The sequence below is a fragment of the Mustela erminea genome, chromosome 11 (genome assembly GCF_009829155.1).
Source record: "Mustela erminea isolate mMusErm1 chromosome 11, mMusErm1.Pri, whole genome shotgun sequence".
NCBI classification, from domain to species: domain Eukaryota; kingdom Metazoa; phylum Chordata; class Mammalia; order Carnivora; family Mustelidae; genus Mustela; species Mustela erminea.
In genome coordinates, this window is record NC_045624.1 from 2,001,818 (window position 1) to 2,019,928 (window position 18,111).

At 58.8% G+C, this 18,111-nt stretch overlaps 1 protein-coding gene across 1 annotated transcript in view; it reads left to right on the forward strand.

The window, feature by feature from the left end:
• LOC116569505 (lysine-rich arabinogalactan protein 19-like) overlaps positions 1-18,111 on the forward strand; it is a 90,380-nt gene that overhangs the window by 40,159 nt on the left and 32,110 nt on the right. Inside the window, exon 4 of the mRNA XM_032305796.1 lies at positions 5,180-5,304. Within this exon, the coding sequence (XP_032161687.1) occupies positions 5,258-5,304 (47 nt within the window). The 5' untranslated portion in view covers positions 5,180-5,257. The remainder of the gene's footprint in view (positions 1-5,179; positions 5,305-18,111) is intronic.

Below are 18,111 nucleotides of genomic sequence, written 5' to 3' on the forward strand. Positions count from 1 at the left end.
GATTGTCTCATGGGTGTTGTGACCTCAGGAAGAGGGTCAGGCAGTGGCTTCAGGTCACCTGGGTTGGCGGCCGGCTTCCAGCTCTCGCCGTCACACGGCGCTGCCTTGCTCTCGAGTTTGTACCAGTGATCAGCTTGGACGTCCTTCCATTTCATAAATCTGTTCTTATGCTCTCTTCTTAAATGAAACCTTAAAATAATTCCTGTAATACCCTGATAGACACACTCCAGTTTGGCAACCTTTCATCATTTTATTATTTACTCTCTCATTGCAGGCTTTCTGCACAGCTACGCTCTACATGACTTATTTATATGTTATAAATGCTAGCATGAATTACCAAGCAAGCTTTTATGACAGTCTGTCATGCTTTATTCTGATTAGTTCTGATGTATTACCAGTACCAGCTTCCAGTCCTAAAATATCTAACTGCAAAAATCTGCCTTTCACACAGAAGGCTGTTGGGTGGGAAGAGAGAATGAAGAGCAGGATGGCCCTGTACGGTTGCAGTGTCCAACACTGCACAACTGGGGGGGGGTCTTTCTCCCGGACCATCATGTGAACGGTAGCCTTGGAGTCCTTCAGTGCACAATTTGCACTTTCATGTGCAGAAGTGCTGGCAGGGGCAGGGGTCTCCCCAAAATGTAGGAGGTGGGGAGCTTTAGAACACCCGTTGTCTAGAGGGCAGAAGTTCAAAGTGCATTTAAGGCCACTTCCGAACCGGCTTCAGTCTGGATTTTAAGCTTTGCTCCCTCCGCCTTCTGCCCCGACACACACCTGCACGGTCTCCAAATCTTTATTTCTCTACGTTTTTGTCCACTGGTCCTTTGTTCTGAATGCCCTTCTCCTTGCACGCAGCAGGGGCCCATTTCCTCTGAGACCTTCTCTCTCCGTTCTGTCCATGCAGCGAGCTGCCTCCTGCCCTTGTATTCTCCGGAGTTGCAGGATTGCACGTGTCACATTGTACTGAGTGAATTGTTACATGCTCGCGTTCCCAGTTAGTCCCAAACTTGGCTTTTATCTTCCTCTGAGCCAGGCTTCCTGCAGGGAATGTGGACGCAGGTTCTCCTAATGTCTGCGAAGATAACACTTCTCCACTCTCAGCTCCTCTGTCTTATCCCTGATCCAAATCCACAAAATCGAATCTCGGGGAAATAATGCAACTAACCACAGGCAATTACAAGAGAAGTTTAAAGCTTTAAGTTCCTGATGGGGACCTATTCTATGGAAATTTTTAAAAAACCCTTTGTTCTTGTTCTCCAGGAGTTGGGAAAGGCAAGACCAGCGTGCTCTGCTGGAAAAGCTGGTTCGCGGTCATGTTATCTGTCCGTGTTGTTGACCGCACACGTCTCGGGGAGACTGCGGTTTTGTTTGACTCACTGAGCGGGGCAGGAAAAATGAGGCAGGGGTGTGTAAGGTTTCGGAGGAGTGTGTGGTGGGCGGGCTGGGGCTCCCAACCCAAAAGGTACGTCCCTCCATAGGGGACCTGATTTAGGAAAGAGGGTTTTGCAGATATAATTACGGCTCTCAAGTGGGGTATCCCGGATTAACTAGACGGGCTCTGAACTCAAGGCCACAGAGATGCGGGAGGAAGACCACGTGGCGACAGAGGACCAGCAAGGCCCATGCCTGCTGGTGGCAGCGGGAAGCAGGAGAGAGGCAAGGAGAAGATGCCCCCCACCCCCGCGATGGCCTTCAGGAGGGACCAACACTGCTGGCACCTTGACATTGGCTACGTGTCCTCCAGAACTGGGCGAGAGAATTTCTCTTGTCTTCCTGATCACTTGTTACAACAGCCCTAGGACACGAATGCACAAACACATGACGCCAAGCCAGGCAGGGGGCAGAGACGCGGGGGCACTGAGCCCCCCATGCCTCACTTTGAGCTCAGTCTCAGGGTGTTTCTGGGGGGCACAGGTGGGGTGACTCCTGGTTTGTGGCATGGTTTCTCTTGTTGCTGACTTCAGTGTGAGCCATGTCCTCTAGGCAGGGAGGAGAGACGGAGTGTGCGCCGGACACATTGCTGGGAAGCCGGCTGTGCCTGGAGCTCACCCTGCGGGAGACCCCGGGCCAGGGTGCGCTCGCGCTGCCGCTCCAAGAAGGAGCGCCAACAGCGGCGCCTTCGCACGTATTGGTCGGCTGGAGCCTGGCTGCGTCTGCGTGCCTGCCGCCTGGGTCACTGTTCCCCGCCCCGTCCTACAGAGCCTCTGAGCCAGAGGGTGTGTGCGCCCCTGCCTTCCCGTGGCCGCGGTTCTTACGTGACTGTTGGGCGGCTCTGGGAGGTCTGTGGAGGACGGAAGCTCTCCTGGGACCGTTACAAGTTGGCCTGCAGGGCTCTGCCTCCAGCCCATCAGTGACGGAGGAAGATGAGGGGGCCGAGCTGGGCTCTGCCGGAAGAGGGAACCTGAGCCCCGTGTTCTAGGACACCCGGCAAGCACGGCATTTTGTTGGCTCCATTGTCCCCATGGGTTGCAATTCCCGATCGGGGGGGGGGGGGGGGGCGGGCAGCTCTGCCCGCGTCGCACTCCACAGAGGGAAACAGACAGTGGCTCTAGATCCATTATTCGTTGTGTTTTTTGAGATGGTTCACGTTGCGTTATTAAGGGTAGGATTCATTTAACTGTGACTGGTAGAATACCTCGCTGTCCCTCTCTCGAATGTACCATTTTTTCTAACCCAACACCTCAAGGCTTGGCATAGGACTGGCTGGAGTGCGAGGGGAAAATTGTGAAGGTTTGGTGGCGTTTCCCCTGTTTGAGCATGAAGCCACACTGGAGACATGCGCCCCTCTGGAAGACGGTGCGCTGCTCTTCTGGAGAGGAGTGCAGAAAAGACCGGGAAGATGCAAAGCCTGGGAGAGGCGAGAGCGCTGGCTGGCTCCTGGCAGCCGCTGTGAGTCCTGAGTGCTTTCTGTGGGCGGGGGCGGGGCGGGGCGGGGGAGGGACTCAGAGAGGAGTCTGCGATAGGATCTGGCCTTAAAGGGACTTGCAGCATAATGAACGAGCTAGGACATAATTACAATCAGAGCACAAGTTAAAACGTGGCCGGTTTCATGGAAGAGATAAAAATAGAGCATGGGCAGGAGGAGGGGGGGTCAGAGAGTCGGTGCCCAGAGGCATGGAACCAGCGCTCTGCTACTTACTCCCAGAGGCCAATACGTTTCATAATCTTAATTTTCTAGATGTTTTCCAAGCATGGGGCATGTTCAACTCCCTCAGAGTTTAAGTTAAACAGCGAGCAAATTAAGATTTAAAAACTCCTCGCGTGAGAGGCAGCCCACTTACAGGGCCCCGGTTTCTTTGCCTCTCTCTGGTGCTGGTGGGGCTCAGAAAAGGTTATGCTTTCCATCTCTTCACGGGAAAACGGGAAAAAAACCCAGAAAAAACATTTCACGTTGTATTGCTCTAAACTCCGGATCTTCTTCATTGCTTGCCGTTCCTCTGCACGGCGCATAGGCTACAGCGGTGAGACTTTCACAGACGACGGCTAGGAATGGGGGGGGGGCGGGAACACGGGAAGAAGCAACAGAGAGCGAGGAAGCGACGCCAACAAAGCCGCCTTCGAAATGAGATCATCTTTTCATGTGTGCCGTTGAATGTTGAATGATTTCTTTCGTTTGAAGCTATGTAAAAGCAAGTAATTATTGTTATTCCTAATATCCTAATGCCAAATTGTAAACCGAGGGCACCAGAGAGAGGAATGGGTGCGAGTCCTTGCCGATCCTGTGTGTGATAGATCGCTGCGGATCCGATAGTGCCATTACATAATTTGATCGGGTAGCCAAGAAATATGTCAGCAGCTCCGCGGCGTTGGTGCGTCTGTTTGCTCAGCGTGGAGCTCCTCTCCCTGGAAAAGAAAAGCAATTTGCAAGACTGCATGTGGCTCACTAGCTGGGGGCTGTGGGATCGCTTCCCCCACTGAACACCTCGGGCGTTCTGGAAGGCTCTGTCCGGGGAGGGGCGTATCAGAGGTTTCCCCCCCGCAGCCCGCGAGGCTGCGTCTCCGCCCCGCAGCCTGGAAATGCTAAGCAGGTAATTAACAAATCATAGGCACAGGTGAGCCAGCTGAAGTTTGGTAAATTGCTTTTGATCTAAATTGAGATGCTTTGGGGATTTAACTTCTTAGACAAAAAGGGCATAAATAAATAATCAGGACTTTAACGTTGGAACTTGCCAGCCGGCTCTAAAATGTCTTAATGCGCTGGAGGAGGGATGTGGGGAGAGCCTCTGGGGCCAGCCCTTCGCTCGCCCTTCGTGCTGTGAGGTTGGCTCACCTGATGAGCTCAGAACCGCCGCTTGGTGACGTCCAGAGGCTGTAGAGGCCGAGCATTTTGTCAGGAACGTGAGTTGCTCACGGACGGCTCTGGTTTCGTCTCTTATCTCGTGAGAGAGGAGAGGGGAAGTGAGCTCCTCCGCAGTGGGTGGGCCGTGCTGCACAGGGTCCGGGCAGCGCCGGGTGGGCCTGGCCGCAGCAGGGTGCGTGCCCGCATGGAGCAGCCCCGGGAGCGGCCCTCAACACCGCCTGCTGCTGCCTACGGGGCGTGCACTGGGCAGGACCCCGTCGGGCCGACACGCGACGCGGCCTCGGCGCCCATCTTCCTGCCGTGCTCATCTGACGGCACGGGTGGCGCAGGCGCTGCTAACACTCTCCTTGGCGCTGCAGACCATTCGCTGACCTCCTCAGCCCCGTGGTGGGCCCCGGGGCGCTGACCTCTCTGGGCTTCATCATCTGGGCCCCTCGCCCTCTGGCCTCTGCTGGGTTTGAACAGCGGCGGCCCCGGGGAGGAAGAAAGGGGGCTCCTTCCCTGCCAGGTCATGGCGGCCGGGGCCAGCGGGCTCTGGGGACCACGCTGTCCCTCACCCTTTACTTGGGGGAGCAATGGGTACGTCTGCGGTGCCCTCTTCATCCCTGCCACAGCCCCCGACAGCCCCCCAGATTTCTGCAGATACTCCGTTTGTGCTCTCCGCTGCTTCTGTGCTGATGTCACAGTCTGACCAAGGCGGCCACAGATCATCCTAGGAAAGTCCTAGATCCTGGTTCTGTAATGGTCTCCCTAGCACCTGCTGGAGGACACACAGCCTCTGGGAGGAACTACCCTCTTGTGGTTTAGCCCAGCTGGGTGTGATTCAGGGTGGAAGGATTTACCAGCTGTTTTGATTGGTTTGTTTGTCCGTCTCTCCAGGAGTCACTCCGGAGGGAGCTGGGACACAGCGGGCCCGGGAGATTCAGAGGCGTGAAGAGCCCTCCTTCCTGCCAGGAGATGCACAGTGATCCAGCAGTCCCTTCGGAACGTGATCACGGCCTACGGTACGTGCTGCACGGAAGCGGGTGTCGTGAGGCTGGAGAGAAGCGGAGAGAAGTTGGTAGAAACCACGGGGGAAGGGGTGTTTCAGAAGAACAGGAAGTAAGCGGAGAGCAGTCTGGGGGGAGGGACCAGTGTGTGCAAAGGCCCCGAGGTGTGTGCAGGCAGCTGTTAGGAGGCAGGAGGTCAGCGTGTCCAGGTCACAGTGTGTCAGCGGAAATGGGGTGTGGGGCCAGTGGAGACTCATACAGGAGCAGGAGGCAGCTTGTGGAACTGATTCGTGGGGTCCTGGGAGGCCATTGAGGGTTTTGGGCACAAGCATGACGAGCTCAGATCTGTGGTCCTAAAATCCCCTGGCTGTTGGGTAGAGACTGGATCTCAGGGCACCCGGGGCCATCCTGTACCAGAGAGTGGGCAGGTGAGGTGTGCAGGGTCTCAGGCATGATGGGGGATGTTGTCCAAAAAGAAATGTAAGGCACATGGAAACCTTTACTGGGAAGCTCCGGCAGGACTTTGGTAACAGCTAGAATTTGAATCTGGGGTTGGTTTGGGAGGCGCCAGTGGAAGGACCTCCCGGGTCTTGGCTTGTGGGGCTGGCTGAGACACAGATCCCCATGAAGCGGGGAGGTTTCTGTCCTCAATGGAGCTAGCAGCTGAGGCCGTGGGCTGGTGTGCTGGTTTGGGGGGTGCGGTACAGACTCTGACATGGAAGTTGTGGACATTTCCGTGAGCTGAGGCTGCAGGAGGACCCGGACGCTCACAGGATCTCACCATACCTTGCATTGTGAGAATTCTCAAGTGTGAGATAATTAGGCAAAAATACGGTCAAAGATTTCTCACATGGAAGTGTAGAAAATGTCCATCGTGGAAGTCAGGGAAAAAAGAAGGCATCAGGAGCCGTGGTGGCCAAGCGGCTGCCCTCCTTTGGGGGAAAGGTCTCCCTCCCACGGACACCGTGCCCCCAGGACCTTTGAGCCCCACTGTTCCAGCTCCAGATCCTCTCTCGGCGTGGGGGTCACAGGGCAGGGTGTCTGGGACCCCTGTTACTTACCTGACAGCCGACATCACTGGTGACCACCACATAATAATGTTTACAGAGCTGGATACGTCCATTCGCAGACATCTCTTCTTTTTCTCCACAAATATGTAGTGCTCATCGGGGACGGTACAGGCTTTGTCCTCCCTGGTTTGCGGGTGAGACGGTGCTCATCCCCAGGGGCTTCCCCTGTGCTGTGAACACCGTTCCTCTCACCCGACCCTCTCTGGTTCTTCACGCAGCGTGAAGACCAGCAGGTGGCTGACCGTGTCGCACAGCTGTCTGCGATCTCTGTGGCTCACGGTGGCCGGTTACCCGGGACCACCCTTGGAGTCCCTCCTTTATCTTCTGCCCATGACCAAGCCTGACCACACCCAGGCCCGGCTGTGGGACAGGGAAGTGGCTCTGAGGACTGTGCCTCGTGGCTGATACCTGTGGTCCATGCCCAGGCATCCAGGCTCCCGCTGGAGAGAGCCCAGAGCCAAGGACAGGGGATAAGTGATGTCCCAATACGCGGTTCCCAGCAGTCTGGCGTGCAGCCCTGCTGTTCGGGGGCCAGGCCCACGTAGGGGGACATGTGTGGCCTCCCGAGGGCTCTCACGTGGAGCTGGGGGCCCAGGGTCACGGTCAGGAAGCCAGAGCCAAGCTGACGGGGTAAGGGGAGGCAAGCAGGAGCACGAGCGCCTGGGTGCACAGCGCCTCACACGGCCCTCCTCTCTCTGGTCTTACAAACCTTACGTCTCCAACTGTTCGCAAGTCACCTGCATGAGGTTAGAGAATGTGCCTGCGCGCAGGCACCTGCGCCTCGGGAGTGCACCTGCGCACAGACACCTGTGCCAGGATGCAGGACTGAGCCCTGGGAAGGCGCGTGGCAGGACGTCTCATGGTGGGACTCATTCTGGTCCTAGATGTCCTCTCCCCGGAGGCCATGTGAGTCTCACTCCTGCCTGGTCCTCGCTCAGCAGCAGCTCCTCCAGAGCCCACCTTCCTCTGCCTCACTAGCTCTCTCCAAGTTTCATCCAAAAGTCGCTGCCCTGTAGACCAGCGCTTCAGTGTCCTCGGGAGCTCAATGCTCAAAAGAACTTCCCAGCAATTCCCGTAAAGTAAAGAATATTTTAGGGGCACCTGGGGGGCTCAGTGGGTTAAAAGCCTTTGCCTTCGGCTCGGGTCATGATTCCAGGGTCCTGGGATCGAGCCCTGTGTCGGGCTCTCTGCTCTGCAGGGAGCCTGCTCCCCCCACCGTCTCTGCCTGCTTGTGATCTCTGTCTGTCCAATAAATAAATAAAATCTTTTATTGGACAGACAGAGATCACAAGTAGGCAGAGGGAAGCAGAGAGAGAGAGGAGGAAGCAGGCTTCCCAACAGAGAGCCCCATGTGGGGCTCCATCCCAGGACCCTGAGATCATGACCCGAGCTGAAGGCAGAGACTTTAACCCACTGAGACACCCAGGTGCCCCTATAAATAAAATTTTTTTAAAAAGGAATATTTTTGAAAATAAACATTCCCTCCTGTTTAGTGTAACTCTTCTTCATAAGCCTGTTATATATAAACTTTATATTCTATGTAATATATGTTACTCATATATTCATGTGTTATTTTAAATCAAAGTGGACATCAGTTATATTTTTATGATTTTCAGACAAATAATGGGGCCCAGTATAATGAGTTTCGGGTGAGCTGTGAGCTTTCAGAGAAGCAGGCTTCAGCAGGCTAAGTTGGTCTCTGGTCATCTGCATTTGGACACTTAGTGGCCTTATAAGGCTCAGGTGACTCATCACACTTCGTTTAGGGTTGGTGGAGCTTGTCCTTGTTCTGTTTTTAATTTCAGAGCACTCCGAGGCATGCACGGGTACCTGTGAAGGTAGTTTGTTTTAGGAACTTCAGTATGTTCCTTGAATTTGTGCATCCCAAGCATACAGGGATTTACGGAATTAAACAGTATGAGTTTTCCTCCAAGAGTGGTTAAAAATCATGAGATCAGTCAGGAGCGTGCTGGCGGGTCTTCCATGGTCACGATCCGTGGCTGTGGTCAGTGAGACCGGTCAGGAGCGTGGTGGCGGGGTCGTCCATGGTCACGATCCGTGGCTGTGGTCAGTGAGCCTGGTCAGGGGTGTGCTGGCGGATCATCCACTGTCACAATGCATGGCTTGGTTTCTTTTTTCTTACCTTTTACTCCTCTCCTGGAACAGAGCTCTTTTGTTTGATTATTACCTGGCAAATTTGCTGTGCGATAAAAAAAAATTATGCACGCGGCTGAGTCCCGTCCAGATACCCTTAGGAGAAGACGTTCATTTTCATCTTGTTTCCCAAATGAAGCTTTAAATCTAATTAGATCTTGAAAGAAAATACCTGTGATATGGTTTCTGTAAGTAAGGGGCCTCTCATTTAAATAATGTTCTTATTTGTTTATGCCGCGTGATTTACCGTCAGTGACGGGATCTTTGTGGCTCGCTGGCTGCACGCTCCGGGTCCTTTGCACAGGCACTTTGAGTAAGTTATAAACCATTCTAGACACAGAAAAATTTAATTGTTGGGACATTTAATAGTGTAATAGCATAGCCCAGCTCCTGGTAGGGCCTTTGACATAGTGGAGGCTCAATAAATATTTGCTGAATAAACGAACTCCTGCTCATCCGTCCGTGGGTCAGGAGAGAGCCGCTGTTTTACGAGGGTTTAGCTGCTTCCCGTGAGTTTGCCGTGGGGGCCCTTGAAGGAAGTCTTCAATGTGGTTAACGGTTTCAGTCTCTGCGAAGAGGACTGTCCCCATGAAGGAAGCCCCGAGCCGGATGGCGGCTGCCGGGAGATGCGGGAGCAGTCGCCGGCGAGCCGTGCGCCCCACAGCCGCGTGGTTGGCCGGACGCCCCCACTTCCCAGGTAAGGGGCTTCCTCCCGGGGGCTCCGAGTGCGCCTCGGCGGGCTGCGGGCTCCGGCCAACATCTCCACAAAAAATGACTGCCTAAGCATTTTGTAAATGAGCGCATAAATATTTATACATTTAAAAATAGACTTCCACGAGACTTGGCGGTGAGAAATTGAAACATTGGCGTGGCTCACGTGGAGCAGAACCGCTCGGGAAGCAGCCGGCTCCAGCCGAGGCTCGGACGTGACCTCCACGGACGTGTCTCCGACGCACCCCAGCTCCCTGCTCCACATTTGCAGAACAGGGATGGGGGTCCAGGAAGCTGGCAGGACAGTTAAGAAAATGAGCTGTCTCTCGAGACTTGGAATTAAGACTCTTATTCCTTAGGATTGTCCCTCATTATCTTCCTGCTTTCTTCTCCACGTGGCGAAGCCGAGGACTCTGGCCGGGGGAGCCTCTGCCTGGATGGCATCTGTCAGCGTCTGCGAGTCAGACAGAAGGTCGGAAAGCCCCCAGCCCGGCTCTCAGGCTCCTGCCCAGCACCCCGCCCTCAGGGGCTGGCTCCGTAATTAGGACAAAAGCTTATTTGAGATGGTGCTTTCAATAAATGGGAGCAGAACTTCTAGAAGGCTCACCAGCTATTTTTATCTCCGAGGAGAAAGCACTGATGTCAGTGGGGAGCCTGCGTGGCTTTTACAGAGCATCGCACGAGAAAGATGGGCGGAGGGTCGGGGCCACACTCCGCTCCGCTGAGGACTCTGGGCCATCTGATGGCGGGGCTTCTCGTCGGCGAAGGGACGTCCACTCGGGACACCTAGGAGTTCCCTCCCCCATTGGTCTCTTCCTCCCTTTGAGGCGAGTGAGCCTGGGGACACTGCCTTGTTTGGGGAGGAGACGGCCTGGGCCACGGCAGGGCCCGGTTGCTCCCCTGGGCATGCTCCCCTCCCTGTGTGTCCTCGAGGGGGGCCTCCCCAGCCTCAGCGGGCCTCAGAATCCTTCCCATCCAAGAGACGGCGCGGGGCCAGGCTGGAAAGGCTGTGGGGCTCCCCGGAGGAGGGTGCTGTCCCGTGCTCTCCGGGCAGGAGGGTCTCCCCGGCACACCCTCTCAGAGCCCAGGGGAAGGCCCCGGGCAAGGGTGCCGCTCTCTGGGGTGCTGAGTCAGAGCGCTGGCCGGGCCAGTAAGCAGGAAAGGGGTTTCTGTAGCTCAAGAGAAAAGCAAACAACGAGGAGGTTAGAACTGGATCACTGAATTTGAGTGTTTCTCCTTGTTTCAAAAATGGAAGTTTAACAGGTGTCGGCCATAATACGTGATCCCAGCTCTGTGACCTTGCGTGAGCTCGGTGTCCTCCCTGAGTCTGTACGAAGCAGACGGTAGTTAGTGCCAGATCCCGGGGCCGCGAGGGCTCAGCGGGCCTGGCCACGGCGTGTGCGGCCCGCACGGTGGGGCCGCCGTGGTGGCCCCTCGGGTCTGGGTGCTGCCGGACTGGGCCGCCGTCGTGACTGTTCTCACTCCCGTCTCTGTCATCAGTGCTGCCGGACGGTGACTGAGTTCTGAAGGCAAGGCTTCTAAAAGCATCTTCTTGGCAAACACTTGTTCATTTTTCTCTGGTTTGGGATGAAGAGCTAAGTGCCTCGTGTCCTCCAGCTCGACTTTCCTCCGTACCGAAATGCCTGGTTCACCTTCCGCTGGGCTTTCCTCTGAGCGGCTCTCGCTCTGCGTTCCCTGAACGTTTCGCGTTCGGGCTGAGCCACGGCAGGCCACTCCTGCGGTTAATTAATTGCATAATATTAAATCTGAAAAGAATGCTGGGCACAGGGTGTTTTCGGATTACGCGTGGGTGTGTGCGTGCGCGTGCGTGTGCCCATGTACGTGCGTGCCTTTGGCTCCGTGTGAATGCTTGTAAAAGCTGAAGGCGCTCTGTTTTCCGTTCGCCCTGGCTCAGTCCTCACCCTCCCGTGCATCCGTCTTGCCTGCAGCCCTCTGCGTGGGTGACCCCGCCACTTGCTGCGGGACCTCCCTCGAGGGGGCTTGTATTGGAGCCTCACTCACACATCACTCCTCCAGGATCCTTCCAGAACCGCCAGCTGTAATCTCACTGGGTAACGTACAGTCTGTCGGCCAACCCCACCTTCCTCCGAACTCCCCGCCGCCGCCCTTGGACCTGGACCTCATCGTCAACGTCTGGGTGCGCCACAGGCACGCTCCACCCCGGAGCCGTTTCTGCCGCGTGTCCTGGCTCTGAGCCCAGTGCGGCGTCCCGCCCCGCAGTCCCCGCACGCTGCCGCTGCCGTGCGGCCTCACGCTCTTGGCGTTTCCCTTCTCCACGGACACTGGGCCAGCGGCCTGAACTGACCGAGGATGTTGCTTCTGCCAGGCCTGGCCTGTCGTCCTGCCCCACCCGCTACTGACCGTGTCTGCTCAACCCATAAGGCCCATCTGGGGTGGCTGCCTCCTGCGCAAGGCCACCCTGTGTCCCCATACAGCCTCTGTCCCTGTCGAGCCCACCCCGACCTCTCTCCATTCTTAGTGGCGCAGGCCCTCTGTGCTGGGTCTAAAGCCTTTGCATCCAAACACGCCTGCCCACAGCCGTGAGCGGGAGGCTCCGGGTCCCTCCCCCTGCACAGCACACACGTCTCTCCCGCTGGCTGCCTCAGGTCCCACAGGGGGACGCTCTGGGTCCAATCCCCAGCCTCCAGTGTTCCCCTGTGAATGGACAGGTACCCCGCAGGAAGGCCTGTGAGGCCCCCGCCCCACGCAGGCCATCAGCCTGTCGTTCACCTGCTCGGGAATAACCAGCGCAGCGATCGCTACTTTCTTAGCGACAAGGAGGAGGAAGGGCTGGTCTGGAGTAGGGGTGAGCTGGGTGCCACCCCGAGGGGCCGGGGGGCGGGTCTCTGGGGAGGGGGCCACGAGGAGACTGGACGGCGAGCTGCCGCTCCGGCCCTGGCCTGGCTCGAAGCCCGCGACGGTGGGGAGCGCCGTGCGTTTATCACCTGTGAGTGTAGTTAATACGCGAGCTGCTTTCACTTCCGATTCCTGCGAAGGATGCGTTTCGTCCAAGAACGCCTTTAACTGCATTGCTCAGCTGTGCACAGAGCGCTCCATGCCGACGCGGCTGGCCTGGCCTTCCCAGCCTCCGGGGGAGCTGCAGGCGAACCGACGGGCTTCCTCGTCGTTAGCCGCGAGGATCGCCGTGGGGGCTGCTGTCTGTGGAGTCTGGCTGCCGACAGGGGCCTGTGCTGACCGAGGCTCTCCGAGTGGGGCTGGTGTCAGGCTGTGCGGGCTCCGTTGGCGAATGCGACTCGTTGAGCTCCCATGGAAGGACCTGGTCGCGGTCTCGGGACGTAGGGAGCCAAACAAAACCCCGGCAGAAAGGTGGGCTTGAAGCCATGAAGTCAAGAGTCACAAGGCGGCTGCTGTGTTGGGTCCCCTCGGCAGCCCCTGGTGACCCACGCCCACTCTCGTGCCCCCCTTGGAGAGGCATCACGCCTCCCACACCGGCCTCCGCCTCTGTCTCTCTCCCTCCTCCCCGAATCCTCCTCAGGGGGCCTGCCTGTCCTCTAGGGCGACCGTGCCCCCGGGGCTGGCCCCCCCAGCTCCTGCCATGCCCGCCTGCCCCGGGGGGCTGCTCTGCCGGCCGCCGCTGCGGGGACAGCCCTCATGGAGCGTTCTGTCCCTCTGCAAATGTCCCTGCTTTCCGGACGCTTCTGACTGTATTCCGGACGTCTCCCTGAGGACAACCCCAGAGGGGCTCCTCCGACGTGGGGTCTCCATCCCCTCAACTCCTCTTCTCCCGCCTATTCAAGCTGAGTCCCCCACGGCTGAGACACTGCCCAGTGCACGGGATCCAGCCCCCGTCCCGGGCCAGCCGCTGAGCCCAGGGTGGTTCGGTCCTGACCCCGTGCGGCTGCCGTTGGTCACTGTGTCTTTCCTAGGCTCTGTACTGCCCTTGCTTCCAGTCATGCCTCGGAATACCTCCAGGGTAGCACCCTCCGGCTCTTACCCTAATGTTGGTGGGCACCAGGCTTCTGTCCCGGGTATTGGCCGACCCGCGGTGGGGCCACACCTACCGTCCTGACAACTCAGCGGCTGCTGACTCCCGTCCCGCTGGGCCTGGACCCGCCTGCCACGTGGGTAGACATGGCTCTTCGCGTGTCCCACAAGGGCTGCGACATCCCCGGATGAACTTCTTGTCTCCCGTCTTCCTCCAGTTCCCTGCCCCGAGGAACGGGGGCCCAGCCGGCCAGCGCCCGGGGGATACGTAACTATACACACAGCGCCCTGTTGGTTGCCGTGCACCTGTCCACACGGTATCGTGAGACACGTGTTCTGAGGGGTCGGCCCTCATGATCTTGGAGGTTGGGCAGCACCAGGATGTCTGGGTGGCAGGTGGGAGACCCAGGAGGAGCAGCAGTTTCTGTTGGAGTCCAGAGCCCAGAGGCAGGGAGAAGCTGATGTCCCAGCTCAAAGCCAGGCAGGAGAACTCCCTCTTTCCAGAGGAGGCCGGCCTTTTTGTCCTAACCAGGGCTCCAGCCACTTGCAGGAGGGCCACCCACGCTGGGGCGTGCAGTCCGCCCTGCTCCGTCTCCGGACTCCAGCGCTCGTCTCCCTGAGGACACCCTCTCAGACGCAGCCAGAATAATGGGAGACCGGCTGTCTGGTGCCCGTGGCCCAGTCGCGTGGACCCCACGTTAGCCATCACGAGGCGCGTGTGCTGGGGCCGGGAACGCAGTTCCACAGCACGGGCAGCGTGGCGGGCACAGGGAGCGGGAGGGCGGCTGGGACGGGGGGAGCTGCCAGGGCCCCGGAAGCGTGGGGCCGGAGAGGAGGGGGCGATCTGGTCAGCTGCGAGGAGCGTCCCCCCGGCTGAGCGTGGGGTCGAGGTGGGCGGGGCGAGGGGAGGCAGCTGCGTGGCGGAGTGTTCGAGTTACCGATTTACTGCCGCTCTGCTTCCTGTTCACCCTTCTCTGCCCGCTCTGCCGAAGCGGACGTGGGCCCACGGAGCACTTCCCCTTTGCCCGCTGGCTGGACGTGAAGCTCTGTTCGCAGAGGTCAGTGGAGAGCCCTCCGAGAGGACGGGCTTTGACCTCCTGGCTCTGCCATAGCCGGGCGGCGTCTGTGGCTTTAGCAGCGCGGACAGCCTTTCTGGCACTGGTCTCCCGTGCGGGGTGGGCTCTCCCAATGCCGACCTGTGCAGACACGTGACCTCCCTGCACCCAGCAGGGTGGGTGACCCCTAGGGACGGTTCCTATGGTGGACGGTGGCCTGCCGCTTTCCTTGGCCGTCCTCTCGGTCACTGTCGTGGCACAGCTCCCCTGGGCAGACGCTTCCCTGTGAACAGCTTCCCAGGCTCCGTAGAGGGAGGGCTTCGGATAAGCTCTGCTGCTGCGGCGCCCCAGGAACTGCCGTTAGTGGTGGAGCCATGGGTGTGCATCTCCGAGAAGGCCTGGATCTCGGCCGGGGTGGGTGTGGGGGGCGGGGCCGTCCCGGGCTCTGCGGTCCTTTCCTTCTTAGGAGTTCTCCCTGCTTGTCGCTCGCAGATCCACGACGGTGCGAATTCCTGCTTACGGTCCGGGCTTCATTACACTAAACTTTCCCCGTTCGGGGGACGGTGTGGGTTTTCTCTCCTGTCTAGACCCTGACCGATGTGATGTCGTTTCGAGTTACGCAGTTAGGCGGTGTTGGCGGAAGTCCCAAGCGCGCCCAGCCTTGGAGGAAGTGGACACGGACCCTGCTTCTTGCAGCCGGCTGCTGTGCCCCCGCGCCCAGGAGCGAGGCAGGGGCTGTGGGGCTCAGTCTGACTGATACGTGGGCGTGTGGCTGTGACAAGCTAGGGTAGCCCTCGACAGCCGTGCCAATCACTGGGCTCTTCTGGCCGTTTCTTATATACAATAACCCAGTAGCGACACGATGTTTGGAAATCTCAGGTTGTATCCCAGAAGAGGCCGACAGCGGCCGACAGTGTTATTTGTCAAGAAGACCTTTCTGCAGACCTCAGGCTTCACCGTGGTCAACAAACAGAGTTTGCGTGGGTTTCGGTCCTTAAGTGTCTTTGCAGGTAACGATGTGAAACTCGTGCTGTGTGTGGCCGATTAGTCTCCGTGTTGATAAGACATGACGGAGGGGTCTCTGCTGAGCGTGTCTCACATGCAGGAGGGGGAGCGCTGCTTGCATGATCCGTGACCTCCCCCACGTGCTGAGGCTGTCCCTGGGGTCAGACGAGAGGCCTGAGGTCAGAGGCCAGGCTTTATGGGGAGCCAGGCAGCTGAGTCGTCAGCCCCCCTCCTTTCCTGTGAGGGACCGAGACGTGTTTCTCCCGGCCAGGGGAGCCCTGCGGGCGTCTCGGGACAGAGACGGAGCAGATCTTCCCCGGATCTGCTCTCCTGGCTCTTCTCAGAAGGTCCTGCATGCTGGAACTTTTGCGCTCAGTACCGCACCATTCTGGTGATTTCTGGTGGATTCTAGCTTGTCAGTGCTTTGAGCGCAGGTCTGTCTGTGCTGGGGACAAGACCTCTGAACAGTGTGGGTCCCGTGAGGGGACGGAAGCCACCGTTGGGGTGTGTGGGTGTGGAGAGCGCATCTGTCACGTAGGGAGACATGGGCAGAGCGCGTCGTTTACGGGGAAGGAGCGGCCCTCACCCCTCCTGCCGCGGGTGCCGTCGTGGTTTAGGCTGCACAAGCAGAATGTCCCCGATCTGTGTGGCTTCGCTGATGTTCCCTCTCACAGATCTGGAGGGTGCAGCAGCTTTGGTGTCTGCTGGGGCTGGGGTCCCACGTCCGGACACCGACAGAGAGCAGAAAGAGGATGCAAGCGCTCGGGTGCCTCGTCTCAGCAGGGCACTGATCCCAGCCCGAGGCCCTGCCCTCGTGACCCAACCAGCCGGTCAGGTTTCAGCAGATGAGTCTGGGGGACACGCACGTGGCCATAGTTGTGATCTCTGGGAGACAATGAAGAGGGCGCTGATGGGAAGCAAACACACGCAGTGTTGCAACGACACACGGGGGACAGTCACTTCCTGGGGCTGTCCTCAGTCTGCACAGCAGTGATGAAGAGGGTTGGAGGGTGTTCTTTGTCGCCGCTGCCCTGAAATCCTGCTTGGAGCAGCTGTAGGGTCTCTGTGTGCTGGTTGACCGCAGGCCCCAAGATGCAGGCCCGGACCCATGCGGTCTCGGTGTGCGACGCGTGGCTCACTGTGGGACCCGCCTGCTCTCTCTCTGCTCCCCATGCCGGGCTCCGGCCCACACCTGTGCCGGCGTGCGGGCTGCACCCTGCGTGCTGTGAGGACGCTGTCCCGCGGGACCGCAGAGCCGCCAGCTGCGGCAGGTGGCAGGGGACCCACAGCCCGCCTTCGGCTGAGCAGGTGTCCCCCACCCCGGGAACATGGCGCTCACCAGTGTCCTGCCCACAGGACACGGGTTCTGGTTATCCAGCTTTCTGCAAGGCCGAAGGTCTTCCGCAAAGAAGCATCAGAACATGTGGGGTCCGCCCTTGCTTCCAGAAGCGTCTCTAAAATTCAGATGCGTCCCTGTTCCAGTACCCGCCGCACCCAGAGTCTGGGTCACATGAGCGCCTCCGTCTGGGTCCTTCTAGCTTAGGTCCTGAAACAGCGACCCAGGCCGTGGCTGCTGAGTTGGGGGGCCTGATGGGGGGGAGGAAGTCGGGGGAGCCCACAGCTCATCGTCTCGATCACGGGATGATTTTATCATACAATATAGACAATAGAATCGGCTTAGAACCACCCGAGCCTCGCCGCGGGTGAGGATGCCGGTTTCGTGCCGACGCGCCTGTGTGCGGGAGTGAGCACGTGCCCCTGCCTGTGGCCCCGCGGGGTGCAGGGGTTCCGGCAGGGGTGTAGCAGCTGCAGCCACTGTGGAGACAGGAGGCGGCCAGGCCAGGGAAGAGTAGTGCTCGACGGCGACCTTGCTGGGTTTCAGTCGCTGTGGGGCGCACACGGGCCGCCTCCAGAAGGCTGACGTTGGCACCCGGCGGCTTGTGTGTGAGCGCCGCAGCGTGCAGGCGTATGGCAGCCGGGCTGCAGGCGTGGGTGTGAGGGGCAGCCCCGCGGGGCGCGGTGGGGGGGCGTCAGGTCACAGGCTGCTGTTGGGCCCAGGGGGGCGGGGGGCGCACACGTCCGGCTGACCCAGCCTAGCAGGTGAGTCACTAGCGGTCTGGACAGCAGCGCAGAGGTCAGAAGCGAGACCAGGAGACACAGGACAGGCCACCACATTGTAAGTGTCCCCTGAGGTCACTACTTACGGGACTCTCAAGATGTGGGGGGACAGTAGAACTTTATTTTAAAACTAAATCTTACTCAGAGCCTCGGTGACGGAACAGATGAGTTGAGGCGTGAGACGTGGAGCCCCTGGGCCCTGAGTCCTGTGCCCAGAGCCGCTGCCTCTCAGGACCGTGTGGAAATGCTTGCGCCCTGGGGTGGGGGGCAGGCCGGGGTCTGTGTGGCGCCGCATGGGAACCCACCTTCGTCAGTGGGGACGCTGCTCGCAGGCTAATCTGAGCCATCAGTGTCTCGTCTGGGTTCGTGGCGAGGGCTGAAGCCATCAGCGGGTAGGAGGGTCCAGTGGTTTCCTTCCAGGCCAGTTTGTAGTTGGCACATCTGCCTACGGTGGGGAGGAGAAGACCTTCGGCTCGGGGCTGTGCAGGCGACGGGTGCCGGGCGTCGTCAGCCTTCCGACATCACCTCCCCTCCCCCGCCTCCCGGCCGCTCACGGGTGTCTCTCGTTGGCCGCACGTCTTGTCTTGCAGGGGCCGTGGGGGCTGACGAGGAGGGGGTGGAGGCCAGCGTGCCTGGCACTGGCGCCGAGCCTCGTCTCTGGTCGTCCGGCCCTCGCTCCTCCTCTTCTGGCCTACGCGGAATGCACCGTGATCGCATGTAGAGCCCGACCCCGAGCTCATTCC